Below are 27712 nucleotides of genomic sequence, written 5' to 3' on the forward strand. Positions count from 1 at the left end.
GGCAACAGAGGAGCGCGAGGATGTGCTTTTGGTGTCGGTTGTGGAAGCATGTGCAGCACCAGCAGCGGAGAGACGTTTGGTGGAGTTGGCTTCAGAGGCTACTGCCTTGGACGCTGTTTTCGCATCGGCCGTTGTGTGAGTATGTTCCTTTGCCAGGGTTGTCTGCGCACTGGCCTTTGAGTCCGTCGAGCGCTCGTGCTGGTGGCCGTGGCTGCTGTGGTTGTGCCCGTCGTGGATGTGGTGGCCGTCATGATGAACGATGCGCTTCGAGACGGCTACCGAAGCATCGTGTGTGGTGGTTCCCTTTTCATCCTCGTGGGAGTCGAGAGTCTTGGCGATGGCGGATTGGAGCTGATTCTGACGCTCATCGACAACATCCAGGGCCGTGGCCGTCTCGCCGTCGGAGACATAGTTCTTGGAGAAGAACGAGCTGCGCTTGCGGCGAACAATAACCGTGTCGATCTGGATCGACTCGGACTTGACGATACGCTCTTCTTGCGAAGCCTCAGAGTGCTCCAGAGTGTCTGATACGGCAGAGACGGCGCTGCTTCCGACGGATTTCGACTGCATCTCCTTCACGGGGGACTCGGCGCGGGAGTACACCGGGGCAGATGGCAGGGACGCAGCACCGGAGGAGACGGAGCGCGCGGCCGACATTGTCTCCCTGGAGCTCTTGGAGGATACAGATCTGGACGCAGGAGCACTCGCCGCCCCGTTGACGCTGCTCGTAGTGGTTGCAACCACGGTGTTCGCTGAAGCCTCCGTGGTCGTCGATACCGCCGATGTCTTCTTCACATTCGTTGTCGTCGCCGTGGCAGTGCCGGCCGCAGCAGCGGCTGTGCTGTCTGCAACCGACTGGGCAGAGGTAGCAGAGCGTGCCGTGGCAGTATGGCCTGCGGTAGATTGGCCTGACGACTCCTTCAGTTTGTCCCGCGAAGTTTTTGTCGACAGGGTCTTGGTCGGGCTCCGGCGGGCACCCGAGGAAGCGACCGCAGGTGGGTCACGCTTGCTGGAGACCACCGTGAGTTTTTCGAGAAGAGCGACTGCATTTGCCGCCGTCAGGGTCTGCAGCTCCTCGGGAGGCAAATTGGTCGGCGCAATGGCAACGTTGTCGGCTGTAGATAGTTTCTCAGGGAGGAGGTCGTTGCGACTCACAGGGGTGATGAAACCAGGGTAGTGTGTCGAATTGCTTCGGCTGCGCGTGGTCTTGCGAATGATCTCGGTGGCGGGCTCGATGGCATCCATCTCGTAGACATATTCCTTGGTAGGAGAGGAAGCACGAGAGGCCTTCAGCGGCAGAGGAATTGCGGTCGAGTCCGTCAGAATATCCTCGTTCCCGTGGCGCACATCCACAAGGCTTCCCAGACCGAGGGATTTGCGGCGCTTCGAGAGACCAACAAACTCTTGTTCATTCCAACTGATGCGGTAGTTTTGGAAATCAGACAGATTGGCGCTGAAAGCCGGACCCGTGGGCTTCTTGGGCGGGGCCGAGGAAGCGGAGGTCGTGTTCACAGCGGGCACGGGGTCGGCGGGAAGAGGCGTGGTGTGTTGAAGCATGGAGGGGAAATGCTTGTTGAAGTTGGCAACATCATCGACTACAGGAGGCAAAGGTGGAGGGGCCGGGGTCCAAGATTCAGCGGAGCGGTTGTCAGGAGGAGGAGACGGGTGCTGCTCTTGGTGCTGGTAGTGGTGCTGATGTTCTTGGTGGTGATGGTACTCCTGGTGATGATGTTCCTGGTGGTGGTGCTGTTCGTGGTGGTGGTGCTGTTCCTGATGGTGGTGGTGGTGCTGCTGCTGCTGCTGATGTTGCTCTGTGTGATATTTATGAGGGTCCCATTGTTGGGTTGGCTCATGGTACTGGTACTCTGGTATTTGGGGCTGTAGCGCGTAGTACCGCTGCACCTCAACAGGATAATGATGGCCTGTGTGATAAACAGGGCTCTCGTAACGAGGCTGGTGCTCATACGGAACATACACAGGCTGTTCCTGGTGATGGTGATGGTGATGGTGCTGTTGCGGCTGCTCCTGGTGATGGTGCTCCTGATAGTGGTGCTCCTGGTGGTGATGGTGCTGTTGCGGCTGCTCCTGGTGTTGGTGCTGCTGATGGTGGTGCTCCTGATAGTGATGCTCCTGGTGCTGCTGATTTTGTTCCTGCTGATGGTGTTGGTGATGTTGGTGCTGGTGGTGTTGGTGTTGGTGGTGCTGGTGGTGTTGGTGGTGTTGGTGGTGTTGGTGGTGGACCGCAGCCGGAGGGGAGGGGGCGCTGTATGAGGGAGCATGGCTGCTTCCATCCGAAGTGTTTTGAGCAGCTTCTGCAACCTTGGCAGCGGCATAGGCTTCGCGGGAACGCCGGAGGGCCTGAGCGAAGCGCGAGCAAGCCCAAATCAGCCACGATGGACGTTGCCAAGCAGAACCAAGTTTGGAATGCGACTGACTCGACTGAGAGAACTGACAGATGATGCAATGGCGGTGATTACCTCAAGCGTAGCTGCACGCTCCTTGGCAGCAGGGATACCGATCTCGGTTATATCATACACCGAGTGCCACTTTTGGACCAAGTTCACATACTGCTGAGAATGGCCACCGCTTTGGTAAAGCATCGCGCGGATTGAGAGCATCCAAGTTGCGTTAGCTATCGATACTGCATCAACCCATCAAAGATGCAGCACGACCAAGCATGCCTTGGTGGTGATGAAGGCGACGAACGGAGCTCTGGGGCATAGATGATACGTACGTGTTCCAGACGGTTCCATCGGTGAACCTCGACCAGTGCCAGGGCTTAGTGGCACCGATAAAATGGACGATGGAGACATTGTTTCCGTATTGCATGAAAGCGGGCAGATACGAATAGGACGCCGACGGAGTGACGTTGAAGCTGAAGGGGAGCCGAACAGCGTTCGCTTTGGTGGCTCGCTTATGAGAGGGCGGCAGCATGTAGCTCCAGGATGAAAAGAATGAATTCAGAACGCCTTGGTCGCCGCCTGATCAAGTGTGGCCCGTTTCAGAAGAGGACAGAAGGAAGGGCAGTGCGTATCAGCGGTGTGTCCAGGTCGTCGCCAGACGAATGCTGGCAGCGAATCATCCACCGACAGCGGCTCGCCAGACATGATCAGAAACAGGGATACGCGCGAATCAGCTGGTTTGATGGGCAGCCGCTATGCATCCGCCAATTGTGCCGCACAGAACGCAAGCATCCGCTGCACCTTCCCCATGTGTCCAGCTGACGACGGGCATTGAAGACAGAATGATCTGTGGCTGCAATGCTCCCGCGTTTCACCACAAGGCCTGGGAGACATCAAGTCTCATAATGCCACCCACGATCCACCCATTGCGTGGTGGCCCTCATAGGCGACTAAAGATCCGACTCCGACCCGCCACAATTGCATATGCAACCTTGGCAGACATCACATGGGACAAGACAAGTGTAGCTGGACTACATTGAAACCCGCCCGACAGACCTACTCACACCCCCACCCGCACGACGGGTGACGTTGACATGAACAAGTGCTTACCATCGAAACTGCCATAGGACCGAGCAAACTCGATGATGCGAGAATATAGCGTCGTCGATGGCTTGGTCACAAACACTCCCGAGTTGAAGCAGTCGGGCCATCCAATGTCTGGCGCCGCCGCAAAGTTGACATGGTCCTCGTCGACATAGTCAAAGAGCTCGTCGACGTTCCTCAGCACCAGTGTGTCGGCGTCGAGGAAGACGATGCGGTCATAAACGAGCAGGCTGGGATCCCACACATGCAGTTTGGTGAAGGTCACGTCGAGCTCGGGTCGGCCGAGGAGCGAGAGGTTGGAGTGATCGTTGGATCGCAGGATCGGCACAAAGAGGACCTTGTCGAAGGTCCTGAACAGCAGCTGGACCGAGTAGACCGAGAAGGACTCGGAGGCGACGATGCAGACGATCGGGTACTGAGTGGCGGTCGCCCTGAGCGATGCCACGAGGGTGACGGCGCCAGGGATATACGACTCGGACGTCAGCAGAGTGACATAGGCAAAGTTTCTGAAGACAGCCATGCCAGAGATCGCTGCTGGTTGAGCACCAAGGGAGAGTTAGCGGCAATGATGTACAGATGGCGGGAAGCTGGAGATGAGATGAGGTAGATGCGGCAGACGAGCTGGACAGCGCAGGCACCTTATCAGGCGGATATGTGCCAGCAGGAAGCGAGAGGCTTGGTGGGCGATAAGCAGCAGGGGTGGAAGGAGCAGAGACAGACGAAGATGCCAAGACAGGCGATCTTAGCCGAGGCGAGCGGGGGGTGGGGCGGAGGAATGTCCGGGACAGAAGGGACGGAAACTTATATGGGGTCTTTTGGGCGAGCGAGCGAGCGACGAGAGCAATGGCGACGGGGGCTGGCATCGAGGGGTATAAGACGGCCGCTGTGACGCAGCGAGCACCAAAGGACACCGGGGTGGTGCACAGAGCGAGCACAGCGCGGAGGGCGACCAGCGGGACGGGCGAATGGCAGGGCGGGTCACGGCCAAGCACGCAGCGCCACGGGCGTCCGCCAGACGGAGACGGGCGGGTGTCGATGGGGGGGGGCGAATGGCGAATGGCGATGCGGAGCGAATGCCGTGTGCAATGCGAATGTACGAGAGCATGGAGATGGGGAAGTAAGTGCTGGTGGAGTGGTGGAGATGTAGATGCAAATGCAGATGCAAATGCAGATGCAAATGCATATGTAAATGGTCATGAATGTATTGATGCATATATTGATGCATGTATTAATGCATATATTGATGCGATGGCACACTACTCAACGTGGAGGGTAAAGGTCGCCAGCGACCACCCAACACACCACCGGCAACCACCAACCACCAACCACCAACCACCATCCACCATCCACCACCGTCCGCCAAAAGACGCAACGACAACCACCGGACAGCCACCGGACACCACAGCCGGCCCGCTCAGCAGGACAGTCTCCCTGTCTCCCGCCGGCAACCGCAGGCCGACACAAGCAGAGCGCAGTGACCAGAGCAGCGGCCCGGAGCGGGGGTGGTCCGGCACGGCCGCGGGGTGCTCGAGATGCCGGGGATGTGCGGGGTCGACTGCCTGGCGACTTGATGGTGGGCGGCTCGGTGGCCTATTTGCTCGCTGGATATCCTTCTCATCTTGCTTTATCGCTTGCTTTATCGCTTTCTCCCTTGCTTTATCGCTTGCTTTCTCGCTTGGCTCCTTGCTGGAATGTCCAGACACCGGCCTGAGGAGCTTCCCCGGCCGCCTTGATTGCTGGTCGCGCAAGGGAAAACGGAGGCTGAGGCGTCACCACTGCTCATCCGCAGAGATGACACCCCCGGACCACTGCCTCCGCTGGCCCGGATGGACCGCTGTGGTGAGGCCATGGCTTCCCGTAGCGCATGTGGACCACAGAGGTCGTCGCCGTGGCGGTCCCTCGCTGCAGCCGAGGCGCTGGGCTCTGTTGGGCCGCCGCCGAGCGAATCGACATCGCCGAGATCGACATCGCCGAGACCGATAGATGCTATGCTGCCTGCGGTGTCAATGCGGCCGTTGCCGCCGAGCAGCATGCTTCTCCCTCCATCCCTCCCGACGGCTATCCCCGCACGGTCCGCCTGGGTCCGTTAACTCACGAGCAGTTTGCTGTTCGGATCCAATCGCACTTGCCTTCCCATGCCATGCCAGACCAGGTCAATTTGCTTTCCGATGGCGGATCAGATCAGATCAGATCAACTTGCTCCCCAGACTACTTGATCAGCCCTGGCGGTCGATGTCCGTCTCCGCATTCGCTTTTGCCCAGGGACCAGCGGCCCAGAGGCGTCTTTCCTTTGGCCCTTTGGCCCTCTTATCCAAGCCCATCGTATTAGCTGGACCTCGCACAGCCAATGCCTCGCTCCTGAGCACTTGTTCTGCATGTCCACCGCGGCCATCTCACCATCGCTTCCTCCAGGATTCGCCAGACGGACGCCGACGCTGGACTCCATCCGCCGGCCCCAACGATTTCTTGGATGTGCTCCGTCCGGCCCCGGTCGACGATGCACTCTGGTCCGCTTGCCGCCGATCGTTCCGCTGCCGTCCCAAGCCGCTATATCCATCAGCGCCCCCCCCCTATCGTTGCCATCCATCCAGCGCAGTCCAACTGCAATGACTCCCTCCATGATCCGTATCTCCGCGCTGGGCTGCCACTCACTTCCCACACGACATGATCCCCGCCGCCACCTGGTGCGTGCGCAACAACCGAATGCTCGCCGATATGGGCGTCCGGCGAGGGGGCCCGCTGTCTCCCATCGCTCCAATCGGCGAGGGATGCTGCTCGCTCATTGCGGGCGACGCCTGCCGGCCTGATTGGCTCCGGAAAGCGGCAAAAAAACGAGCGCAAGAGCTGCTCCAAAACCCCTCGCGATCTCCCTCGCCTGCGTGCATCATCGGCCCAGCCCAGAACCCGCTCACGAGGACTCACCGCCAATGCCGCCTCATAAGGGATTTGCCTATGTCACTCTGCTGACGTCCGAGTCGTATATCCCTGGCGCCGTCACCCTCGTGGCATCGCTCAGGGCGACCGCCACTCAGTACCCGATCGTCTGCATCGTCGCCTCCGAGTCCTTCTCGGTCTACTCGGTCCAGCTGCTGTTCAGGACCTTCGACAAGGTCCTCTTTGTGCCGATCCTGCGATCCAACGATCACTCCAACCTCTCGCTCCTCGGCCGACCCGAGCTCGACGTGACCTTCACCAAACTGCATGTGTGGGATCCCAGCCTGCTCGTTTATGACCGCATCGTCTTCCTCGACGCCGACACACTGGTGCTGAGGAACGTCGACGAGCTCTTTGACTATGTCGACGAGGACCATGTCAACTTTGCGGCGGCGCCAGACATTGGATGGCCCGACTGCTTCAACTCGGGAGTGTTTGTGACCAAGCCATCGACGACGCTATATTCTCGCATCATCGAGTTTGCTCGGTCCTATGGCAGTTTCGATGGTAAGCACTTGTTCATGTCAACGCCACCCATCACGAGAATGCTGGATCGTTGGAAATTGCTCAATCAAAAGCCCCCCCTGTATCATGACAAACTCACCCTTAACCCCCTCCGAACTTGCCCTCCCAGGTGGCGACCAGGGCCTGCTGAACGCCTTCTTCTCGTCCTGGGGCCAGACCTTGCCAGTGAGCCGCCAAACCGCCAGCCGGGTCAATACCGCCCGACTTCCCTTTACCTTCAACGTCACTCCCTCGGCCTCGTATTCGTATCTGCCTGCATTTGTGCAGTTTGGCCAGCAAATCTCGATTGTCCACTTCATCGGCAAGGTCAAGCCCTGGCACTGGGAAAGATTCACCGATGGCTCGGCCTGGAACAAGTAAGAGCTGCAGCATCATCGGCTCGCTATGCCTCGCTATGCCTCGCTATGCCTCGCTATGCCTCGCTATGCCTCGCTATGCCTCGATATGCCTCGATATGCCTCCATGTGTTTCCTATCCACACACTGTCCTGATCGGATCGGGCACAATAGACTGCCGCCCAAGGCCGACGCAGTGAGGAGCCAGGGTGTTGCTACCAACCCTGTCCGTCGCCCAGGCAGTGCCCTCCCTCACCAGATCGCACCTCTTCCTCACGCCACCAGAACCGGCCAGGCCGAGTCCTACACCAATCTTGTGCAGAAGTGGCTCGATATCTACGACACAACCGAGCTTGGCCTGCCCGATGCCGAAGCCAGGCAGGAGCTCATGCAGGTGGGTTGCTCGGCCGATCGTGCACACGCACAATCGGCTGCCGCTCCTTCTCCATGGTTATTCTCCCCCCTTCAACAGTCACTCAATCCCCTTGCTCTCTTGCCGCCCCCAGCGTCTTCCCTCGGCCTCGTCGGAGAGTGGATCCGCCACCAACGATTCAACAGCCCCCACGACGGACCCGGTCCCCTCCGCGCCGCCCCAGTCGCAGCCCTATGGACGATACGGCAAAGCTCCCATCTCCACCACCCCCCAATCTCAAAGCCCAGCGGCGACACCGGCTGCTGCGACTCAGCCCGTCCAGCCGACCGCCAGTGTTGGCAGCAACAACTATGTCCTCTTCAATGAACAGTTTCCATCCATGATCCCTGAAACCAAGTATCCGGAGACGCAGTATCCAGCTGTGCCCGCTGCGACTGCAGACACCCCGGCAAGCCAGGCAGCAGCATCTGCGTCCGGCCAGTCCCAGAACCCGGCCTCCTCTGACTTTGGAAACTATCGCATCGAGTGGAACGAACACGAGTTCAGCGGCATGAACCGCATCCGAAGAAAGTCCCAGTCGCTCAGTCCCGAGTCCGGCTCGCTCAAGCTCCAGGACTTTGTCACCTATGTCAATGAGCCCCGGGACGAGCAAAAGTCACCTCGCTCCTGAGCTAGCCAGGGGCACCTCAACCGCTGTGTGATGCTATGGATGGATGGTGGTGAGAATCGAAACCAAAACGAGTCCACGACTGTCGGGCTCGGTGAAATGAACCCCTGATCGAATATGTGAAGCAACCGCAGACGGGAACTGTACTCCCAAGTGTCGCAAGGATTACGCAGCTGGTAACCCCGTGGTCTTGATGGCCAGCCGGGCGTCAGCACGTCTCCCTGAGTTACAATTGAACCGCTGAAATGTAGTCCGTTTCCAAAAAACCAAATCGGTGGGAAACAAAAGAAATGTGTGTGGAGGGGCCACCTTGATATTCAACGACAGGCCGTTGTTGCAGAGTCGAATACATGCCCTTTCCAAATGACTATGGCAAGCATCTAGGGCGGCCCAGTCAGTCGCGAGTACACAAAGTCAATCTTGATGAGCGGTAACCACGAACCAAACCACGGCATTTGTTGCTTTGCTGCACCTGCCATCGTCGCGGTATGACTCAACGGCGCGCACCACTTTATTTTGGATGGTCCGAATGAAACTGGCTCATGAGACAGGGAAGCAGAAGTGGTATTACAGCGCACCCAAAGCGATTCATCTCGCTGCAAGGCCTAGTTGGACTCAGGCTATCACAGATTATTCCCTTGAGTGAAAGGCATAGTAGCAGTGTGTGACGATCGACTACCACGAGCAGTAAAATGAAAAGTAGATATGAGACAATTGGAAATGCAAAGTGAGTGAGTGAGTGAGTGAGTGAGTGAGTGAGTGTGTGAGTGTGTGAGTGAGTGAGTGAGGAGTAAGATCAAATGAGCAACCCGTAGCCAGAGCTCTCCTCGAAAGCTTGAGGCTGCTCGAGCACATGTTCACATTCGCTGTGTTCCTTGTCGTTGGCTCCCAAGTAGGGCTGCTATTGCTACGTCTGCATGGGTGGTTTGGCATCCCCTGCAGCCTCGTTCTCGTTGCGATTATAGAGCAGCTCCATGATGGCGAGTTTGTTCTGGAGATCGCGGGCCTGGACCATATACATGATTCCGTCGATCGCGAGTCGAAAGCAGTCGGGCTCGGTCGAGTCCTCGATCCAAAAGTCTTCAAACTCGCAGCACATACCGAGCTGAGCCAAAGCAGACCAAGAGGACGGGTTTGCGATCCAAACGTGAGCAAGCAGGTCGAGCGAAAGGGATGTTGATGACACAGCGAAGCATCGGTCGCAGAGCAACAACTCGGATGCCTCAAAGTGCGCGGCATATCAAAGACGGCATTTATGCAAAATATTCTCTCTATCCCCTCCTTCTGCAAGCCAACGTAATGAAGAACGAGTGGGGCTCCTACCGTTTCATCAGATTCCATGTTGTCTGCGGGCGGGAACAGACAGATGGCCTGCTCTTGAGCGAGCACGACCAGATTTCTCCTCACCCAGACGTTGAAGAAGCCCTTTTGTTTGATCACAATATCGAAGGATTTGCCTACACCGGCCTTCTTCTTGTTCGAGGCCGAGGTGCCAGGGCGAGCCGTGCTGGCCACGATCGAGTGGCGTCCTTGACCATCGTCCTCCTGGGCGAACGAGAGATATGCGATTCTGAAGAGCGTGCAGTCTGGCGGGACAAGAGCATGGCCCGTAAGAGTGAGAATTCGGCGATAGCGTCGGACAATGCGACGGATCACACGGGGAGCAAGGTCGCCCAGGCGCACCGTCATTCTGGAATCAAAGTGGGGGGAGGGTGCAGAAACGGGTTGGGTTGGCTCCTCCGTCCCAAAATACATCCCTCACAACTTACAGAGCGTCAAGGCATTTGCCATGAACACCACCAACATCCTGACGTAGTACTGCGTGTGTTTTGTAAAGTCGACACAACCATATGTTAGTACATGGCCATATACTGTTATCCACGATCACGGGGATGCAAGGCGAGCAAATAGGTGTGAAACAGCATACATTGCTCAATAGAGTTCCCGAGGTGCCGTAGAGAATGATGATGACAATGATTGCGCAGATGATGATGAACTTGTTGGCATAGTCGGTCCACTCGCTCTCCATGTACTCGCAAGTGACGCTGCTTGACAGTCCGTTGAACCAGGTGATGAACAGGAGGATGATGCTGTGATGTGATTGTCCAGAGTCCACAGCATGAGCATCTATGGCGCCAGGCAAGAAACGAACAAAGCACAATCCATGCACTCGACCTTGAATCGGTCGCCGGCAGCCCATTCAAAGATGCGATATTCTCATATTGAGATTCAGCCCAGATCCCGAATCAGCATCACTCACCCGTTGATGACCAGGAGGACCGTCGCATATCGTAGCTCGGTGGAGGACGAGGTCGAGTGGCACTCAAGATACCAGTTCGTGTCCGTTGTGATCGTGGTGGGCACGGGAGCATCGCTCTGAGACCACGAAGCCAGGATGATGATGTTGGTGACAATCAAAATAATGATGGAGCAAATCATTGGCATGCTCTTGATCGGGATTTGCTGGAGTCGTCGGTTCTCTGTCAGAGTTTGGGCAGAGAAAGAAAGTGAGACAAAAACAGCTACAAGTGCGATAAATGCGTGGCTGTCATCAACAACGGGCAAAGACAGGGTTTGCCAGGGTTTGTCAGGCGGGCAAGCAGAAAAATGGCAGTTCCGATGGTGAATCGGCCCAGCAATGCGAGAAAGAATCCACGGTATCGGGATTGAGAGTTCAACGACACGTCGTCGCCACGGCGGGTGCGCGGATAGCCATACCAAAGTTCCTCCAAGCCCAATAAGATCGAGCAAGAACAGCGCCGGCATACTGCGAGCAAACGATGAATCTTTAGTACCACTGCGGGTCCCATGCGGCGCCATCATATGGCGGAAACAAACAACTTGTGGAGAGCGACGATGCCCAGAGCATGGGTTCTGGGGAACTACCGACCACAGAAAAGGCAATCCACAAGATCTTTTGCTGGATAGCACACGTGGTGACAGAAACTCGGCCTGTAAAGCCAAAGATCGATATCCAGGATATCGAAAGACCCAGCTGTGGTCAAGAGTCGCCAGATGTCAGTTGGAGCCCGAATGTTGCAATCAAGTCGCGGAGAGGCAAGCATAGCCTCAATGGACAGGGAAGCAATCAAGTTCTGCCGAGTATCGATTGGAGATCGACAATGGGCCAACCAAGACGCCAAACACTCTGTCAAACAGATTGGACCGCTATGGGCATACGAATGCAATACTCACTGCCACGAATAAGTAGTAGAGAAGCGAGGTTCGTTGGACGGCGCGAGATCCACGATTCACAATCAAGGCACAAGCCGAACCCAAAGTGATGAGCAAGCCTGGAGAGCACCGATACTGCCATTGTTAGCAAGCTGAGAGTGCTTGTAAAAGCGCACCAAGACCGTGGTTGAAAGGCACCGGTGTCGAGTGAATGTGCTTTCAAGCCAGCTATGCGTACCAATGACGTAGAGGATGACAAGGACGATGGGTCCGCCGCTGTTGTATGCGACGACGACTTCAGGCAAGCCTATGAGCACAGCAACACGATTCAGCAAATCGAACTGGAGCTAATCAAAGCAGCCAGACCTTGACATCGCTGCAGAGACACAACGGTCCAACCACCGGCTTGCCGCCGAGATCCACTCACCGATGTCGTCGGCCGGCACAGTGGTGGATCCTCCGTAGAAATACTGGGTCGACTGCGACTGGAAGACCAAGTTCTCTTGGACAGTTCCAATGATCGTGCTGCTCAGAGCGTTGCTCTGATATCGAATGTTGGTAACTGCATAGGTGTCGATGCGATCGCCGTTTGTGAAGTTAACAAGACCGGTGATTCCAGTGAATGGAATAAGGAACTGGCTGAGCGGTGTGATTGGAGCTTGGCGATTGTAGATTGCCGAGACAGTCGTGAGATTGTTGACCAGGAGCTGTCAGATGCAAGGAAAGAAGGGGGGAATCGAAGTCAGCGCAGTTGAGGCGTGGGTATGAGCGATGTCGTTACGGACAATATCTGGCAAAGTCAGGCACCAGAAGCTCAGCAACGAAACAGGCACTAGAACCGAAATCTACTCACGTTATTGAACGCATGGGCAATCGCGTAGACGCTGTGACCAAGTTGTCGCAGCGCGATGGACAATCGAGTGAGTGGATGGGAGTTGGTGAGCGAGTGGATGTGGCGTGCAAGTAGCAAGTAGCAAGAGAACGGCCAGTGCAAGGCATTCCCGTGCTGTGCTACAGGCTGTAAGACGATTGTAGTGATCCGAGGACACGACAAAGCCCTACCAGTCATAGCAAAACATCGAATTGGGGCCGGGGGCGCCTCCGTAGAGGCTATTGAATTGAGACAGATAGCTTGAAGACAAAGCAGTGTTGGCACTCTCGGTAGCGCCAAAGAGATTCACGCCATCAATGTTGGCCTGATCGGCAGCGGTGTATCCTGGGTTCGATACAGTGGTGAGAAGACTACTGCATCCATCACTGCAGAGGTACATGTAGCTCGAATCGATCATATTGTACGCTCTGTGGCGGGGATGTGTGGATGTCGAGTATAGGGACGGGTTTGAATGTCAGTCCCCGAAAGGCAACACTGGCCAATTCAGTGTACTCGAACGGGAGCAAAACGGGAGCAGTGTTGGGGCCGAAGCGAAGAGGGCTGGTGGCCAGCGCCGAGCCTCGAGATATTCGTTGGCGTTGCCTACCGGGCCTGGCGCATAAACAGCAAGAGATCTGTATCGTATCCAAGGAAGGCAATGATGCGATATCCACGCTGCCGAATGCTGGAGAGACTTGAGGCAAAGTCGGATGGCGCGCTGGTTGTAAAGTTGGACGGACAGTAAGATTAGGCACCATGGGCGCAATATCGCAGCGGACAGGCCGGCCGATAGACTGGCACACACCTGGCTGGAGTGTGGTATTGGAGCGACAGTGGAACATTCAACTGTCCAGAAACGAATGTGCTCTGGTTAGCACAGCGATGGCGCCAGATGCGGAGTGCGAGCCCCCTGCGGGTTCGTCGACGAGGAGAAGCGAGTGCGAGCTCGGCTGTGGACCCACCCCGATAGTAGGAGCAAATGTTGTAAATGCATTCTGCAGTCCGGTTCCGTAGGCGTCATCCTGCATAGAGTGTGGCAGATGAATGAGCAACCGAAACTCAGTTTCCAACGGACATTCAGCCAGGGCGAGAGACATATGATTGACGAGCAAGCATGTATCGAGTGAGAGCGTACCGAATAGACCAGCACGACGTTTCTCCAACCCATGCCATAGATATAGCTGGCGATTGCAGGAGCCTGGTAGTTATCGGGGGGAACCGTTCTGCACATCGAAGAACATCAGTACCAGCTTGGATGGCAGTATTATCCGCACCCCATGGGCCTTTTCTTGATGCTGGGACTCGCAATCGGCTTCGTACCTGAAGAATGTCGAGTATGTGGTCTTATCGGATAGGGTGGGGTCCCTAGGAAAGAGAGAGTTTGCGTCGAAGCCACCGTTGAGGAGCAGCTCGATGTCTGTGCAATCAATGGGCAGGTTGAACTCACGTCGCAGTGGGGGAGCATTGGGTAATCTGTGGCGAATCGACGATTAGATGCGCCGGGTCAAATGCAGATGAGCCGAGTCATATGTAGATGAGCCGGATCATAAATTCACAGTCAACCACAGGACCAGCTCTGTAGTAGCTAGCCACGCCATGTGGATGCGACCCTGACAATGCCAATTCGACCATTTGCAGTGCGCGCTTACATTAAAAGCCCTCGATACAAGCGCAAGCGGCTCGGTCACACTCGAGAAGAACTCGCCTGGAGGGTGTGACCGAATCATGTACATGTTAGCCTCGGCACAAAGCCCATGTGAACACCGAAGCGGCACCAGCATGGCTTCCGACAGGGTGGCCATCAAGCACAAGCACGGTCGAGGAAGGCATCGAGCACATTCCAAGAATCGACGGTCTCATACCGATAATTCCAACAACCCCGGGCGTAGTGCCGAGGGCGATGCCTGTAGCAACGACTTGGTCCTGCAAGACAAGACAGGAGCGACGGCAGGACCAATTGCAGCCCATCAGCACGCGTAGGAGCACTCGCAGCGAGGCGGGAGGGACAAGACCAATTATAACATACTTGCGCAGTGTTTGGGTTCATGTAGACATAGTTGAGGGTGATACCGGGCAGAATGGTGTTATCGTTGTTGATGTTTCGAATGGCGAGCTGAGCACTTTGGTTCATGCTCTGGGCCATGGACGGAACTGTCCGCCATCGCGGTTCGAACGAAGACGGCGAATGGGTCAACACAGAGATATTCTGCGCGGACAGAGCGCTCTGTTGGCGAGACATCAGAGCCAAAGTGAAAGTGCACGCAGGTGGACCATAGGCTTCGCGATTTGAGTGAGGGTGAGGAGTCCGGAGAGAAACCTCGTGGACGTTTTACTCACTGATGTTGTTGGAGATGACAATTCCAATCGTCCACTGGTTCATATTTGCAGCGACAATGGCCGGCAGGATGCACAGCGCGAGGAGGCAAAGCAGGCGCTCGTGTGGCATGGCTCCTCGAAAGCGGGCGGGGGGGGGGCGTGGGAAAGATTTGACTCTGGACGATTTCGAGCGGCAAAGGGCGATCTATCGCGTAACAACAGCCCGCAACTTGACTCGGGCGACGTCTCAAAAGAGGATCCAAAGAAAGCAAAGGATGCAGGCAAATTCAAGCGGAAATATATGCCGCTGGCGACATGAGCCGGAGCCGACATATCCGGGGGTGATAGTTTATGGTGCGGAATGAATCTATTCTCATCGCCGTGGGCACAGTGAAAATGAAGCCGTAGCTTGATTGGAGGACATTCAGTGACGACAGGCGATGAGAGGCAAGGATTGGGCGATCGTTTGGTCACGTCAGTGGCCCAGCATGAGCCCGTAGACGGTGAGGTAATGCTGCCAATCACGAGTCCGGACTGGCTCGAGGCTGCTTCAGCATCGGTGATTTACAGCGAACAGCGCACATGTAATTCGTGGACGGTTGCGGTCGACACCGTCCTAGTGCGGCGTGGGCTTGGATCCGTCGACCCGCATATTGCGGGTTGCTGACGGGAGGGTGACGGTGATGCCGTCTAGATCCTTGTTCATGATGACCTGGCAGCCCAGCCGTGACGTACTTGAATCGGAGACGAGAAGGTGGCGAGCATATGTGCAGGAGAAACGTGGATGAATCGGTCAGGCGATGTGCGATCGAATCCTGCTCTCAGTGGCCGGCGAAACAGACGAGAAGCGGCGGCCGGCGAAACTCACTCGGTCAGTCCAAAAGCGAGGTCAAGCATATCGTTCTCTTCATCCGTGGGTTCCTCCAGCTTGTCATAGTATTCTGGATCAACAATCACATGGCCTGCGCCGTCGTATGCACAGCACAGGTTAGCAATCACAGCGACAGGGAGCCGGTAGGTGTGGAGAGCTTGCGCATAATGATCGTGCATGGAAACGGCATGCCACTCGGTCCGAGAGCTGGCCAGCTACAGCGAGCGAAAGCCGCTCTAGACGATATCGATGCTGCACGCTATCTGCAGAAGACTGTTCCAAATACGTACATGTCGAGCAAGCGAGGGAGCATTCGCAGGCACCTGTAAGCCATCAGACAGAAAGCGGCAGCGATTGCCACGAGCGTCAGCTTGGCGGCAGCGGCGGGGTCCTTGACCTCCAGCACAGGGGCGAATCGCCATTGCCGTCTCCGAGTCCAATCCACAACGCCTCCCGGCACTGTTGCACTCCTCTCGCAACGACGAGTGATCAGATCATTTGGCCCGAACCTTCCAGATCGATGTTGTTCTTGTGTGCGAGCTCAAGCAGATTGTCGCCGTCAACGGCCTTGACGGTCTTTCGTGCACCTTCGGGAGAGACGTATGTCACCGTGTAGCTACATTCCCGAGATCGAAGGATATGTGGCTGTTAGCGACATGGCTATGGCGTCTGAGGTCGCTGTTTTGCTTAGTCGAGAGTGTATCCTGCTCTGATCGAGCGACCAATTCAGCTGTCGACCAAACTTGACACCCCGACGAGCTTATGTTCTCCCTGTGCAAACGCTGGCATACCTGCCGGAGAGTTTGGGCACTGACGTGGCAAACGATCTCGACGCACTGAGTGTATCTGGAGAGGAAGGAAGTGGAGAGCCACATGGGCCGGACGATCAGCTGCTCGGGATCACAGAGGCCAAGCACATTTCCCGATCTGTGGCGGGTCGTATCAGCACCGTTGATAGACAGAGCTGCAGACCCGTCAATCTCAGCTTGCGATCCCGTCAACTCGGCTGCGATTCCGCCGGCATCGCACGCTGGCTTGTGCTGGCCTGTGCCGACTTGCACACCAGCTTGCATCGTGCAGTCCACGATGCCTGGCTTACTGAAGACGCTCTTGAAGGTCTGTGGGCTTGCATGTGGGCGAACTGCCAGCAGAGGGAGGCTGCGATCGCCGCGGGCGAGCCGGGCAAGATAGAACGTGCTTCTGCGCATGGTGGCAAGTTGCCGAGCCGGATTGCAGACGGAGAGGTCGAACGACAACGAAACAGCAGGCCGAGGTCGGAGCGGGCTGGCGAGATCAAGTTTTGGGTTTGAAATGGCCACGTGACTGCACAGGAGGCACTGCGGATGTGTTGTCGCGAGTGGGGCAACAGAGCCGATGGGAGAGCAGACAAGAACCGTCTGGTGGTCATGGGCGCTGGTGTCCTCGGCAGTCTCTGGCAGGCCCGTCGGCAAGATCGCTGCAGGCAGTGCCAGGATCCTGGGGGAGCACGGGCTGCGGCCAACACACTAGAGCTACGGGCTCGGCAATCAAAGGCGCCGAGGACGGCGGCGATGGCGGATGGATGGGCATGTGTGTATTCAGGCCCCAGAGCAAAGTGGCCCCGTTCAATTAGCACAGAGTGTGGCAACGAGTGTATGAGCGGCGTGGGGTCGACGAGGATCACCCGACTCGACTCTCCCGGAGTTGGATGGCGTCTTTACATGGCACTGGCGCCAGTAATGATGTCAATCTGGAGGGGGGCAAAGCAGCATGACGACAGGCGTTAGCAACCCGACCGATCATGAGACAGGCGCGGCAAGTGCATCGGGGCATTGGGGCACACGCAGAGCCCGTACACAGCACCCGTTCGCCAATATACAGCAAGACCATAGGACGCATTCTGCGACGGCTACACTGGCGTTGTGGCACTCACCAGATCGTTGGTGATACTGGCTTGACGGGAGCGGTTGTAGATGAGGGTGAGCTTCTGGATCATTTCGTCTGTGTCGCAGAAGGGAGTGGTCCTATGGGTCAGCAATCTGGATCGAGGAATGCCGCAGCTAGGCCGCATTTCATGCTTGAAGAGCACAATTCAGCGGTCGACTCGAAGAAGTGATCCCGTAGCTGCAGTCTCGATGGCGATGACAGTTGGAGCGAGTCTCACCGGCGTTCTTGGTAGCGTTCTCCATGGCAGTTCTCTTGGCAGCCATCTCGGCAGCGTTGCCCTCGGCGATGGCCCAGTACAGGCTGTTGGAGAGGGTAAACTCCTCGAGGTTCTTGAGGGTCTCGTCCTCGTACTCGTAGTTGGAGAGCTTGGCTGCATGCCGGAGATCAAGAATACCCCAGTCAGCGGGGTACCTCAAGCAACACGATACCCAAATGTCCGAGGCTGGTTGGCAAAGCACCCTCGACGGTGAGATACGTACGAGACTCCGAAATGGACTGGAAGTTGTAGAAGGGCAGGACGGTGGCATCGTAGGCAATGACGGAAACGAATTTGTTGTAGACGATCTTGCCGGCGTTGAATTCCAGACCACTCTTCAGGATACGGTCGGCAATGAGGGCAGCCTCGGTGAAGGAGGGCAGGTTCTTGGCAACCTGGTCAAAGGTGAGCTGGATGTTGTCGCGGTGGTCACGGGCGATCTGAACCTTGGCCTTCTGGCCGAGAATGACGATGCCAGCATCCTTGTAGTCGGCAGCGATCTTCTTGGTGGCCTTGGAGACGCTGGAGTGGATACCGCCACAGAGACCACGATCGGACGAGACGGTGACAAGCACAGGCTTGGCATCGGCAGGATCAGCAGTCTCAGCGTGCTGGAAGAAGGCTGCGGATCGTAGCAGGGAGGGACGGAATACGACGCACGACTGATAAGCAACTGATCCGCGCGCAAACGACAAGATCACGCACTCGATCTGGTCGCTGGGTGTGCCTTGGCCCCAAGCAGCCAGAGCACAATAGAGCCGGATCCGCTGTGGCGACCACAGGATGTTCGAGCATTGCCAACCCGGATCGCTGATGCCACGATAAAGCCACGGGTCTAGGTCCATGCGCGGATCTTGGATCGTTTGCCGGAGACAACAGTGGCCGGTCGAGCGCAGCCAGCAATCCGCTTTGGTTCTGAACAAGAGTGGCCCATCCGGTCGTTGATCGATATCCAGTGTCGGTGACAGGACGACTCCGCATGGTTGACAGTCATCATCGAGCGCAGCCAAACACATCTCGACTGCCACCAGTGCGAGCACTGCAATAAGCATTACCATTGGAGGCAACACCGTAGACACGGGCGTTTTCCATAATGCGCTGGGCACGAGCAACCTTGGTGGAAGCAATCATCTTCATGGACTTGGTGATCTTGGCGATGTTGGAGACCGACTTCAAGCGAAGCGAGACTGTCGAGCGACATACCCGACATCGGGGCGAGTCAGTATGCGATGTTGCGTATCAATCGACCGATGCCCGCCTCGATAAACAGGGAAGGGCTGTGGGTTGGCAAGACAACGGATGTCGCGCCAGACCAAAGCCGTGCATCGAACGGCCAGACAAAGGGTGGTCCTGGATTGATACATACTCTCCTTCAAGGTGGCCATATCACGGGCTTGGATGGCAAGCACCCTATAATGTTACGCGGGAGCGGGTGGGATGGATGAGTACACTGATGCAAGCAGCAGCTCCCGCTGGGGACTCGGATCGAAAAACCAGATAGATGGCCAAGCCTATTCCGTTCGGGGGCTCTCGGCGGCGAAACGGGGCAGACGGGAATCGAACATCGGCGCTGCAGGGATGGGGCCATCCGTGGATAGACATGATGTCGTCGCCAGGCCCGCTACGATCCGCAGCGGAATAGAGTCCAATGGAGAGGGCCGCCCAGACAGGACAGTATGGCGCTTGACCGAAGCACATAAATCGGATGCAGCAGCAGCAGCGACGCTTGGACGATATGATTTACGAGTTGATGGCGACAACAGGGCGGGTGACGGTGCGAGCAGCAAACATGGTTGAGACCCAGATGGACGACGAGCCGACTGCGATGAAAGGAAAGAGGGCCACGACCAAGGCAAAGACGCTTTTGACCCGCTGGGGACTGGATGGAGACCGAGACGCAGCGACGGGCGTGTCAGGCAAGCAAAAAAACGAAAACGAGCGAGAGGCAGCGAGGACGGGGCGAGGAGCGGCGAGGGCGGCGGCGAGAGCGCGGCGGCGAGGGCGAGCGAGACGCGCTGCGCGATTGGCTGGCTGCCCGCGCAGATGAAATTCATTATCGCTTCATTAGCGCACTGGAGCCGGCTGCATCCGGCTGGACGCACTGCCACATGCGCAGCCGCGAGCCGTCACGTGGCCGAGAACGTCGCCGCTTCTCGCCCGCAAGCGCCGATATCGACCGCGATGGCCCAAGTCAACCGCAGGTGCAGCCCATCGACCTGCGCCCTGGTCGCTGGCTGCCGTGCACGGAGAACGAGCCCGCGGTCTGCTGAAGCTCCTTGCAAGTCCGCAGCAACCCGCCTTCCTCGTGGCCTCCTCCTGGCCGCCAACACCCTGCCATGGCATCGATTAAACTGGGTTCGCTGCTGATCCGGACGCTGGCAAAGCCCATCGCCAGCTCCATCAAGGAGCAGGTTCGTCATCCCTGGTCCGCGGCCCGGTCCTGTTCGAATGCAGGCGCTGTTCGTCAAGCGCGGCCACACCGACGCATCTTGCTGAAACGATTTGGCCAGCATAATGTGGTGCAGGATAAGCGTACAGCCTGTGTGTCTGGCATTCGCCCTGGAGCACTCCAAACCAAGAGCAGCCAAGCCCAGTCCTTGGGCAAACAGCAGACCACTGAGCATCGATCGTCGCTGACGCTTCGCACTTATTCCTGTGTCTCTGTCCTGGATGTGAACTTTCTCCTCGACGCGGCCGCTATTCGCTCTCGCTGCAACAGGCCAAGGTATGCTGTCGCACTCGAGGCTCGGTCAAGCCGCATCGGCTTTGCAGCCTCGCGATTTGGTTCCGCCAGCCGGCCTGCCCACCTGCCTGCCGCTGGCTTGAAGACATTTACCGTGGCCAAGAACGAGCGGATCCTGTTTACGGGCAGTTTCCAGCTACGGTCGTGGGACAGGCGACTCGCTGCAGCCGCGGGTCGAGGCATTCTGTCACAGCAGCGCTTCTGACTGTCGCTCTCGGCCCTTTGCCTACAAACAGCAACATCCCCGATTCAAAGAGTTTTGTATGGGCGTCGCCCAGGTACGCAATCGCTGCGAGTAGTCCCTATCGATCCGATCCACTGGTCTGGCCAGGCCCGCCCCCTGCCTTGAATGCAATCCGTGACAACCACTCTGCTCGGTGTCACTCGTCCTCGGTGCCCATTTCCCCCTACGCCCGCTGCTCACATCGTCTTGAACCCTATGCGGCTTCCTCCAGACCCTCAACACCATCGACATGAAACTCAAGATGAGGTGCGTCCGTGCGGCACGATGCGAGTCGACCTGAACATCGACGCCAATGTTGACTTTGGTGCCAGCACCAACTTCCCAGCCGCCACGGACACATTCGATTCCGATCCCCGACTCGGATCCCACTGACATCCGCGATTCCTGTGTGCTCAATGCGATATCATCCAGGTTTTTTGACTACAAAGTCGAGGCGATTCGGCCCCTGAATGATGCCAAGGCCGTCGAAGTCGGCGCCACCTTCATCAGTGAAGCAGTCATATTCTCTGTGGCAGGATTAACAATTGGTGGGTATGGGGCCACACCCAAAGCCTGCTCGTTTCGATTTCACCTGTTGTGGTGCCGCTTTGATGGAGGGATTGGCCCGGAAAATCGTGCTCCATGTCTGATGTAGCATGCTGACTGGGAAGTGCATGGGTATGGCGGGAATGTTGCTCCGTCGCTGTCGTCGCTGACCACGTCGCATCACCTCATGACCCAACTGCATCACACCATCTCGATGTAGTTGCTGAGGTATATCGCTCCAATATAAAGAGCAACAAATCGAAAGCCGAACTAGAAGCGCGACTTACTGGATTAGCCGATGGGAACGAGGCCTCCCAGGCCCAAATCAAGGAACTCAAGCAGTCAATAGAGCAGCTACAGACTGAACTCGAGGCTTTGAAGGACTCGCTGCATTTACCAACATTGCCAGACGCAACGTCATCAGCGTCCCCTGTCCCGGCAAAGTCGTCCCGCTGGTTATTGGGTTGAATCATCTCTGCCGGTTTGGAAGTGAGAAGCGCAACTATGCTCAATACATGGAGGATAAAACTGGGCAGTGCTGCTCCCTCGGTTGCAGCCATGGGGTTCAAGTCCGATGATTGCTTTCCGTCTCGGGTGGAAAAATCAATGCTTTGCTGTGGGCTTTGGGAGCATGCTGTTGAATACACCTGGTCCATGGGCGATCATCGACTGGCATTGAAATTGCGGCTGTAGGAGTGTCGCGGATGGATGATATGCGCGGGCCTGCATCCTCATTGTTCTGCTGGCGAGCTTCGACTCTGTGGACTCTTTGTGTCCGACCCTCATGCATGCTTCATGGATCCAACGAACAAAATCGCTGGCATCGAAGGTTGCATTTAATTGCAATGTCTATGTTCACATACTTCATTTTTGTATAAAGGTACTACAGGCACGGTGTGGAACTGAAAAATAGAATGCTATCGACAAGTGTTCGAGCGTCGCCTGCTCTCCAGCAACGCCATTGTGCCGCAGAGGGAGAGACAGCTGCAGTGCACTGATAAGTGTCGCCATCGATGTTAGGATTGGACAGCGAGCGACTTTTGTCCCAGATGCTGCATCCGCAGATCAAAGACGATGGCTGGTCGGACACGCTAGCAACGGACGCGGCAGCTCAAACGGCATAATGAGCTTTGCCGTGCTCGTTGATGACACAGATATGGTCCAGGTCGCGGAAGTTCTGGAAACAGCCCAGCAAACTGGTCGTTAAAATGCAGCACATATCGACGGCGGCAGACATGCATACACTGCACTTGAGAACATGGCAGAGCATCTCAGGTACCTCGTTGTAATCCAGCTAAAGTGGTTGCAGTGCGGCCCGGTAGCAGATATGGATATGCATCAGAAACAGCGCCACAGAGATGCCCCCCTCGCACCACAGGATGTGGATCTGGTGCCGCTGCGACATGCACTCGCGGCCGCGGCTGCCCAACGGCACTTGAACAAACTTACAGCGTATCTGTTGGTATATCAATGAGAAGCACAAGTCAACAACACGGCATTCCAGTCCGGACGAGTCATGCCGGAATCGAAATTCACATAAGATGGTGCGAATCGATCCGCAGCAGTATTCCAAAGCAACATCCAGAATGCGTCCTCAAATCCAGCTCTTGCGGTGTCTTGGAACATCAACTCACCCGACAACGAAGAGATCCGGGATCGAGAAGCCAACATAGTCGGGACTGGGCAGGTTTGGGAGGCATATCCGGGATGTCAGCACCATTTCGTCGAGCTGGGCTTGCATGGACAGATCGCGAGCCCATCGCCGCAGCACGGCCGACAAGCTTACATGTAGCCGTTGCTATGCGGGGTTTTCTTGAGAAGCAGACTGACAACCCGGATGCTGGCCGGCTCGTAGTTTTTCAGCTTCTTGATGAGGGCAACCATGGTGTTGCCTGAGGAGTGCGATGCAAGGATGAGCAAGACGGCGTCGAATGAATTGAGGCGGCCGTCATCGCACGGATGCCTCAATGGGTCGCGACGATTCAAGAACATCGCTGTCTGTCGATGCAGCTCGGATCATTCACCCGCCTATGCGAGGTTGATGGCCTTACCAGTGTCAATGATGTCCTCGACAATCAACAAATCCTTTCCCTTGAAGCCCTGCATATCCTCCTCGGAGAGAGAGATCTTGACGTCGCCCGTTGACTGCTCATTGATGTAGCTCTTGACTTTGATGAACTCGAAGCTCAAAGGAACTAAATATGCCACCGACATTCAGTTGTCGATTGCCGATTGTCGGTTGTTGGTGAGACACAGGTCCCGTTGTGGAATCGCAGAGTTTGGCTGATGGCGGTCGCTACCAAATCAGCGCATTCGCCCCTCTACCCGCCGTGATGCACCGACACACGCGGCAGCGCTGCTCCAATGCCAGCAGAGGCAGCCGCTTACTCGACTCGCCATTGGGACGGCGCAGCTTCTTGAGGTCCTCCATCAGATGGGCAAAGAAGACATGGGCGCCCTGCCGTCGCAATCAGCGACATTGGAAACCAATGTGAGCACGCCCGTGCCATTGAAGGCGCTCACAGCCTGTGCGGAATCAGGACATGCAGTTGCATGGTGTGCCAGAGCATCGCATTGGGAGGCGCAATGCCGTGTCATGAACCATGCCCACCTTGAGGACGCAGCAAGCAACCAAAGGCTTGGTGGAGTTCTGGGCAATATCGTGCGCCAGCTTTCCGACACGATCCCGGATGAGGCCATAGGGAATCATGACGCTCTGTGACAAAAAGACAGCAAAGGCAACACGGGGGGAGGGTCAGCTCATGGCGAGATGCGCATGGCAAGATGCTCATGGCGAGACGCCCATCCCGCCAGCCGCAGACAGTGTCCAGAACCAGCGCGACTGGATCAATACCTCCAGATCCTCCTTGTAGTGCGAAGGCAGGACAAACTGCTGGAGGGGATAGCCCTCGCCCTCCTTGATATCAATCCAGTCCTTTTGGGCACTCATGGCGGCGTTGCAGGTGGTCCTTGGGGGTGCGACGGCAGCGGCGGCGGCGGCGGCGAGTGTGCGCAGAGGCAGATCTGTCGGTCGGCCGAAATCCGATGCGGAGGATGGACGGGTGGACGGATGCCCGAGTGCGCAGGACAGAAAAAAACTCGCGCCGCCGACCAGCCCGACGAACAAGGCCGCCCACACAGCCACAGCCACAGCCCACACAAGGGCCAGCCGCGCTGCTGCGCACGGGCTGCGCGCAACGCCCATTGGCCGGCGCGAAAAACGAAAAACCGTCGCCATCCTTCCCGGCAATCTGCGCGATCGACAGGCAACCCGCCGCGCAACACCGCCGATCGAGCACTGCCCTGGACGACATCATCTCGCTGGACGACATCCTCCTCCTGCATCCCAAAGTCGCTCGGCCAGGCACCAACTGCGCCGTTTTCACACTGTCGTTTATTTGAAAGCGAATCCACAAGCACAAGCACAAGCACAAACACACGCTCCATCGACGATGCTGTCAGCCCGTCTCTTTTCTGTCACCACCACCACCACCGGCGTTGTCGCTGGCTGCCGTCGGTCGCTGCTGTCCCAGCTCGCCCGGCCTGTTGCTACTCCTGCTCCAGTGGTCCGGCGCCTCTTTGCCTCGGAGGCCGTCAAGCCTTCCATGTCTCTGCTAGCCAAGCTGCGCAAAGAGACGCAGTGCTCCATTTCCAAAGGCAAAGATGCCCTCGTCGCGACCGGCAACGACTATGCCGCTGCCCTGGAATGGCTCGAGCGAGACATGGCCGAATCGGGCGCCAAGAAAGCCGCCAAGCTCGGCAGTCGAGTCGCTGCGGAGGGCCTGATCGGTGTCACCGTCCATCCCAACGGCCAGCTCGGCAGCATCGTCGAACTCAACTCGGAAACCGACTTTGTCGCAAAGAGCGAGCCCTTCTGCGACCTGGTCAAGAAGATGGGTGCGGCCACCCTGGTCTGGTCATCCGAGATCAAGGACCGCCACGATCCGATCCAGTGGCAGCAGGGCCCATCCATCCACCCTCTCGATGTCGAGGCCGTCTTGGACTTTCCCGTGGTCCCGCTGCCGGATGCTGCCCCGGCCGCCGAAGCTGCCGAAGCGCCAAAATCGTGCAAGGAAACCATCGTTGATGTGATCGGCAAGCTCGGCGAGAACATTCGCTTCCGCAGGGCTGCACTGGCCATGCCCTCGGGCGACTTTCTCAAGACGGCCCAGAGCCCCGTCAACGTCGTTGGCGGCTACGTCCACTCCCAGAGCGGCGTGCCGGCGGGTCTGGGTCGCATCGGTGCTCTGGTGCAGCTCAAATGCATCCCTGTTCCGACCACGCAGGCGCCCAAGGTCCAGCAGTTCGCTCGCCAGCTTGCCCAGCACATTGTGGGATTCGCCCCAACGGTCAAGTCGACCCACGAACTCCCATCGGGCGACCAGCTCGCCGAGCTGGCGGGCGGTCCGGACCAGGTCGAGGCCTATCTGGATCAGTATGTGCTGCTGCGACAGCCCTTCCTGATGGGCGGCGGATCTGTGGAGCAGGTTCTGGCCACCTTTTCACAGGAAAACGGTGTGCAGCTCAGCATCGATGCCTTTGTTCGGTACGAGTGCGGCGACGGCATTGAGAAGAAGGCCGACAACTTTGCCGAAGAAGTGGCACGCCAGGTCGGAACCAAGGCGTAGATCCGTCGAGGAGGGTTGTGGCCTCGTAGGAAAGCAGGATCGGGTTTGTCGGATCGATCGGCCCAAAGGAGACGGAAACACCATGCTGTTGCGTGCCGCCCAGCCGGTTCTGCAAATACAGCTTGTCAATCGACCCGTTGAGCAGATGCAGAGAGCCAGAGCAATGCGGGACTCGGCAATCTGGCCCGGTCCACGAACATATGGGCAGATGATGGGCAGATGATGGGCAGATGGACGAGTGATGCGCGCCAAGTCGGCCGGGTTGATCGCTGCATCCACATCGGCGAACGAGGCGCGGATCAGCCTGATCGTCCAGCAACCGGCCCTGTCGTGCGGGTGGTCGCCCGGTGGTGGAGACTGATCATCAGCCAGCAGCAGCCCGGAAGACTCGACGCTCTTGCAGAAGGACGTTGCCCAACTCTGCCGATAGGCGACATTGCTCCGTCTCGGATCGCACCTTCCACCCATCCCCGCTGTCGGAATGTCGTCGCTTCCAGTTCCTGCCAAAGCCGAGTTTGTCCCAACCGATGCAGTCGACATCGAGGATCTCTCCAAGCTCAAGTGTCTCAAGCCATGCGTGCCGATGGTGAGCCTGCTGCAAGCCTCCCGCAATTCAAGCGGGGAGATGAGGGCAGGGCTTGATCCGATCCGATCCAATAGGGACACTTTCGTCCGCCTGCACCCGGCCTGCATCCACTTGGCCGTCGGTCCTGTCGTTGACATGCCAGTTGATCCTTCCTGACTCCATCGCACGGCTCTCATCCTTCTGCGCTCGCCGATCAGTACGGCCCTATTTTGGTCCGCGACCTCCCGAATGGAGCAGTCAAGTATTGGTGCACATGCGGGTAAGCTCGAGCGCAACAGGGCCGTCCGACCTTTCTGTCGGCCGACAACGACTCACTCGGCAGACAGCGATCACTTACTAGCTTATGCTGGGTGTGGGTGTGGGCGTGGGCGTTGGGATATGGCCGTATTCTATCGGGCGTTCTCACGCAATCTCCCCAATGACAGATTGAGCAAAACACAGCCGTGGTGTGATAGTAAGTGATTCCATGAATCCGCTTTAGATGCATCCCAGCATCCAGACCTCGGTCGCAGAGTCGATGCACCGCCTCGCCTCCATGGAGGGCTGCTGCCCCAAGTCCTTCGGCCACTCAAGTCCATCGAGACGGCCGCTGATTTCGCTCCATCCGCAATATATCCCTACCCTCCGCCAGACAGCCATGTCGGCACCGAGTTCAAGCCCTTGAAATGGGTTGTCTCTGGCAACAAGCGGGACGGCAAGCCACAGACACTCTATAGCATATGCAACTGCAAGTACACCCGCGATCCTCCGTATTGCGACGCTCGGCGTAAGTGCGAGTGCGCCGGAGGACATGTGGCAGCTCCGAGGGATGCCATCGGCACCGAAGGCGTCGTTGACATCGCAGGCGGCGTGGGCAACTTGATTCGTCGACTGGGACTCAAGGCAGCGACCACTCGACGTCGACGATGGAACTAACTCCTCCTGTCGCAGACATTGATCTGCCATGCGACTACCTGGACGCCCAGGAGCAGTGCAAGGAAGACCATTCCAAGATCGAGAAGCTGTGCACAAAGTGCGGATTCAAGGCCCCTGCTGCTCGGATCCAAGCGGACGAGGCCGGCGTTGTTTGAAGCGGGGATGGTGGGGGCACTCGATTCTCCTCTGGCTGCCGAATAAATGTTCTTGTTGCAGCCGACAGCAGAGCCAGCAGATGCCGGTCAGGGCAGACAATGGCCTGAGCAGCATCCTGCATCATGCGATGCATCCGCGCGCAGCTCCGTCTCCCCCCGGCC

General features: G+C 57.3%; 10 protein-coding genes across 10 annotated transcripts; 5 read left to right on the top strand and 5 right to left on the bottom strand.

Annotated features, from left to right (window-relative positions):
- Window positions 1–2646: 2646 nt before the first annotated feature.
- BJ171DRAFT_425376 (nucleotide-diphospho-sugar transferase) lies at window positions 2647–4026 on the bottom strand (the record flags this gene model as incomplete). Its single annotated transcript, XM_053107716.1, has 2 exons — window positions 2647–2981; window positions 3513–4026. 2 exons carry the CDS (start codon window positions 4024–4026, stop codon window positions 2647–2649), a joined length of 849 nt encoding a protein of 282 aa, XP_052965337.1.
- Window positions 4027–5098: 1072 nt separating this feature from the next.
- BJ171DRAFT_148510 (uncharacterized protein) lies at window positions 5099–6275 on the top strand. Its single transcript, XM_053105758.1, has one exon. The coding sequence runs from the start codon at window positions 5490–5492 to the stop codon at window positions 6114–6116; it is 627 nt and encodes a 208-aa protein (XP_052965338.1). The 5' UTR covers window positions 5099–5489; the 3' UTR covers window positions 6117–6275.
- BJ171DRAFT_148511 (nucleotide-diphospho-sugar transferase) lies at window positions 6276–8679 on the top strand. Its single transcript, XM_053105759.1, has 4 exons — window positions 6276–6947; window positions 7075–7321; window positions 7586–7694; window positions 7807–8679. Exons 1-4 carry the CDS (start codon window positions 6434–6436, stop codon window positions 8341–8343), a joined length of 1407 nt encoding a protein of 468 aa, XP_052965339.1. The 5' UTR covers window positions 6276–6433; the 3' UTR covers window positions 8344–8679.
- Window positions 8680–9066: 387 nt separating this feature from the next.
- Window positions 9067–15037, bottom strand: BJ171DRAFT_600126 (periplasmic binding protein-like I). The gene is made up of 22 exons (XM_053114980.1): window positions 14723–15037; window positions 14412–14536; window positions 14248–14308; window positions 14035–14090; window positions 13833–13858; window positions 13706–13750; window positions 13521–13608; window positions 13348–13407; window positions 13191–13231; window positions 12993–13103; window positions 12577–12813; window positions 12368–12398; window positions 11942–12221; window positions 11753–11821; window positions 11536–11633; window positions 11231–11335; window positions 11059–11107; window positions 10601–10820; window positions 10268–10430; window positions 10110–10158; window positions 9664–9926; window positions 9067–9445 (listed from the first exon to the last, which is right to left on the bottom strand). The coding sequence occupies exons 1-22, from the start codon at window positions 14829–14831 to the stop codon at window positions 9248–9250; spliced, it is 2484 nt and encodes an 827-aa protein (XP_052965340.1). The 5' UTR covers window positions 14832–15037; the 3' UTR covers window positions 9067–9247.
- BJ171DRAFT_460413 (2Fe-2S ferredoxin-type domain-containing protein) lies at window positions 15038–16830 on the bottom strand. Its single transcript, XM_053108445.1, has 6 exons — window positions 16672–16830; window positions 16364–16418; window positions 16082–16188; window positions 15863–15895; window positions 15570–15663; window positions 15038–15435 (listed from the first exon to the last, which is right to left on the bottom strand). Exons 1-6 carry the CDS (start codon window positions 16778–16780, stop codon window positions 15318–15320), a joined length of 516 nt encoding a protein of 171 aa, XP_052965341.1. The 5' UTR covers window positions 16781–16830; the 3' UTR covers window positions 15038–15317.
- A 293-nt stretch (window positions 16831–17123) lies between these two features.
- BJ171DRAFT_510140 (ATP synthase F1, gamma subunit) lies at window positions 17124–19637 on the bottom strand. Its single transcript, XM_053111461.1, has 7 exons — window positions 19499–19637; window positions 19121–19164; window positions 18810–18941; window positions 17978–18376; window positions 17716–17868; window positions 17485–17552; window positions 17124–17301 (listed from the first exon to the last, which is right to left on the bottom strand). Exons 1-7 carry the CDS (start codon window positions 19543–19545, stop codon window positions 17269–17271), a joined length of 876 nt encoding a protein of 291 aa, XP_052965342.1. The 5' UTR covers window positions 19546–19637; the 3' UTR covers window positions 17124–17268.
- A 303-nt stretch (window positions 19638–19940) lies between these two features.
- BJ171DRAFT_510141 (uncharacterized protein) lies at window positions 19941–22061 on the top strand. Its single transcript, XM_053111462.1, has 6 exons — window positions 19941–20161; window positions 20224–20231; window positions 20732–20775; window positions 20953–20987; window positions 21153–21268; window positions 21487–22061. Exons 1-6 carry the CDS (start codon window positions 20091–20093, stop codon window positions 21732–21734), a joined length of 522 nt encoding a protein of 173 aa, XP_052965343.1. The 5' UTR covers window positions 19941–20090; the 3' UTR covers window positions 21735–22061.
- Window positions 22062–22081: 20 nt separating this feature from the next.
- BJ171DRAFT_510145 (phosphoribosyltransferase-like protein) lies at window positions 22082–24346 on the bottom strand. Its single transcript, XM_053111463.1, has 9 exons — window positions 24121–24346; window positions 23878–23982; window positions 23655–23724; window positions 23318–23461; window positions 23053–23158; window positions 22901–22945; window positions 22716–22722; window positions 22546–22560; window positions 22082–22443 (listed from the first exon to the last, which is right to left on the bottom strand). The coding sequence occupies exons 1-9, from the start codon at window positions 24214–24216 to the stop codon at window positions 22378–22380; spliced, it is 654 nt and encodes a 217-aa protein (XP_052965344.1). The 5' UTR covers window positions 24217–24346; the 3' UTR covers window positions 22082–22377.
- A 191-nt stretch (window positions 24347–24537) lies between these two features.
- Window positions 24538–26124, top strand: BJ171DRAFT_148631 (elongation factor TS-domain-containing protein). Its single transcript, XM_053105760.1, has one exon. It carries the CDS (start codon window positions 24719–24721, stop codon window positions 25892–25894), a length of 1176 nt encoding a protein of 391 aa, XP_052965345.1. The 5' UTR covers window positions 24538–24718; the 3' UTR covers window positions 25895–26124.
- Window position 26125: 1 nt separating this feature from the next.
- BJ171DRAFT_148632 (uncharacterized protein) lies at window positions 26126–27617 on the top strand. Its single transcript, XM_053105761.1, has 5 exons — window positions 26126–26480; window positions 26678–26739; window positions 26906–26934; window positions 27112–27246; window positions 27411–27617. Exons 1-5 carry the CDS (start codon window positions 26376–26378, stop codon window positions 27548–27550), a joined length of 471 nt encoding a protein of 156 aa, XP_052965346.1. The 5' UTR covers window positions 26126–26375; the 3' UTR covers window positions 27551–27617.
- Window positions 27618–27712: the final 95 nt, after the last annotated feature.

Source organism: Polychytrium aggregatum, assembly GCF_025602895.1.
Source record: "Polychytrium aggregatum strain JEL109 chromosome Unknown BJ171scaffold_25, whole genome shotgun sequence".
In the NCBI taxonomy this organism is placed as follows: Eukaryota; Fungi; Chytridiomycota; class Chytridiomycetes; order Polychytriales; genus Polychytrium; species Polychytrium aggregatum.

Bases quoted from the DNA above. Each gene is read 5' to 3' on its own strand.
- BJ171DRAFT_148510 (XM_053105758.1), top strand. From the start codon at position 5,490: ATGCTATGCTGCCTGCGGTGTCAATGCGGCCGTTGCCGCCGAGCAGCA.
- BJ171DRAFT_148511 (XM_053105759.1), top strand. From the start codon at position 6,434: ATGCCGCCTCATAAGGGATTTGCCTATGTCACTCTGCTGACGTCCGAG. The intron at 7,322-7,585 runs GTAAGAGCTGCA...TCACGCCACCAG, and splicing joins GATGGCTCGGCCTGGAACAA to AACCGGCCAGGCCGAGTCCT. The intron at 7,695-7,806 runs GTGGGTTGCTCG...TGCCGCCCCCAG, and splicing joins CCAGGCAGGAGCTCATGCAG to CGTCTTCCCTCGGCCTCGTC.
- BJ171DRAFT_600126 (XM_053114980.1), bottom strand. From the start codon at position 14,831: ATGCCACACGAGCGCCTGCTTTGCCTCCTCGCGCTGTGCATCCTGCCG. The intron at 12,814-12,992 runs GTAGGCAACGCC...TCCCCGCCACAG, and splicing joins CTGTTTATGCGCCAGGCCCG to AGCGTACAATATGATCGATT. The intron at 11,634-11,752 runs GTACGCATAGCT...GGTGCTCTCCAG, and splicing joins TGTCATCCTCTACGTCATTG to GCTTGCTCATCACTTTGGGT.
- BJ171DRAFT_460413 (XM_053108445.1), bottom strand. From the start codon at position 16,780: ATGCGCAGAAGCACGTTCTATCTTGCCCGGCTCGCCCGCGGCGATCGC. The intron at 16,189-16,363 runs GTATGCCAGCGT...TCGGGAATGTAG, and splicing joins GTGCCCAAACTCTCCGGCAG to CTACACGGTGACATACGTCT. The intron at 15,436-15,569 runs GTGAGTTTCGCC...CTCCGATTCAAG, and splicing joins CTCGCTTTTGGACTGACCGA to TACGTCACGGCTGGGCTGCC.
- BJ171DRAFT_510140 (XM_053111461.1), bottom strand. From the start codon at position 19,545: ATGTTTGCTGCTCGCACCGTCACCCGCCCTGTTGTCGCCATCAACTC. The intron at 18,942-19,120 runs GTATGTATCAAT...GTCGCTCGACAG, and splicing joins TATGGCCACCTTGAAGGAGA to TCTCGCTTCGCTTGAAGTCG. The intron at 17,302-17,484 runs GTGAGTGCCACA...GCCCCCCTCCAG, and splicing joins CCAGTATCACCAACGATCTG to ATTGACATCATTACTGGCGC.
- BJ171DRAFT_510141 (XM_053111462.1), top strand. From the start codon at position 20,091: ATGGCATCGATTAAACTGGGTTCGCTGCTGATCCGGACGCTGGCAAAG. The intron at 20,988-21,152 runs GTGCGTCCGTGC...GATATCATCCAG, and splicing joins GACATGAAACTCAAGATGAG to GTTTTTTGACTACAAAGTCG. The intron at 21,269-21,486 runs GTGGGTATGGGG...ATCTCGATGTAG, and splicing joins TGTGGCAGGATTAACAATTG to TTGCTGAGGTATATCGCTCC.
- BJ171DRAFT_510145 (XM_053111463.1), bottom strand. From the start codon at position 24,216: ATGAGTGCCCAAAAGGACTGGATTGATATCAAGGAGGGCGAGGGCTAT. The intron at 23,462-23,654 runs GTAAGCGGCTGC...TGGCATATTTAG, and splicing joins CCGTCCCAATGGCGAGTCGA to TTCCTTTGAGCTTCGAGTTC. The intron at 23,159-23,317 runs GTAAGGCCATCA...CGCACTCCTCAG, and splicing joins CGAGGACATCATTGACACTG to GCAACACCATGGTTGCCCTC.
- BJ171DRAFT_148631 (XM_053105760.1), top strand. From the start codon at position 24,719: ATGCTGTCAGCCCGTCTCTTTTCTGTCACCACCACCACCACCGGCGTT.
- BJ171DRAFT_148632 (XM_053105761.1), top strand. From the start codon at position 26,376: ATGTCGTCGCTTCCAGTTCCTGCCAAAGCCGAGTTTGTCCCAACCGAT. The intron at 26,740-26,905 runs GTAAGCTCGAGC...CCCCAATGACAG, and splicing joins AAGTATTGGTGCACATGCGG to ATTGAGCAAAACACAGCCGT. The intron at 27,247-27,410 runs GTAAGTGCGAGT...CTCCTGTCGCAG, and splicing joins TCCGTATTGCGACGCTCGGC to ACATTGATCTGCCATGCGAC.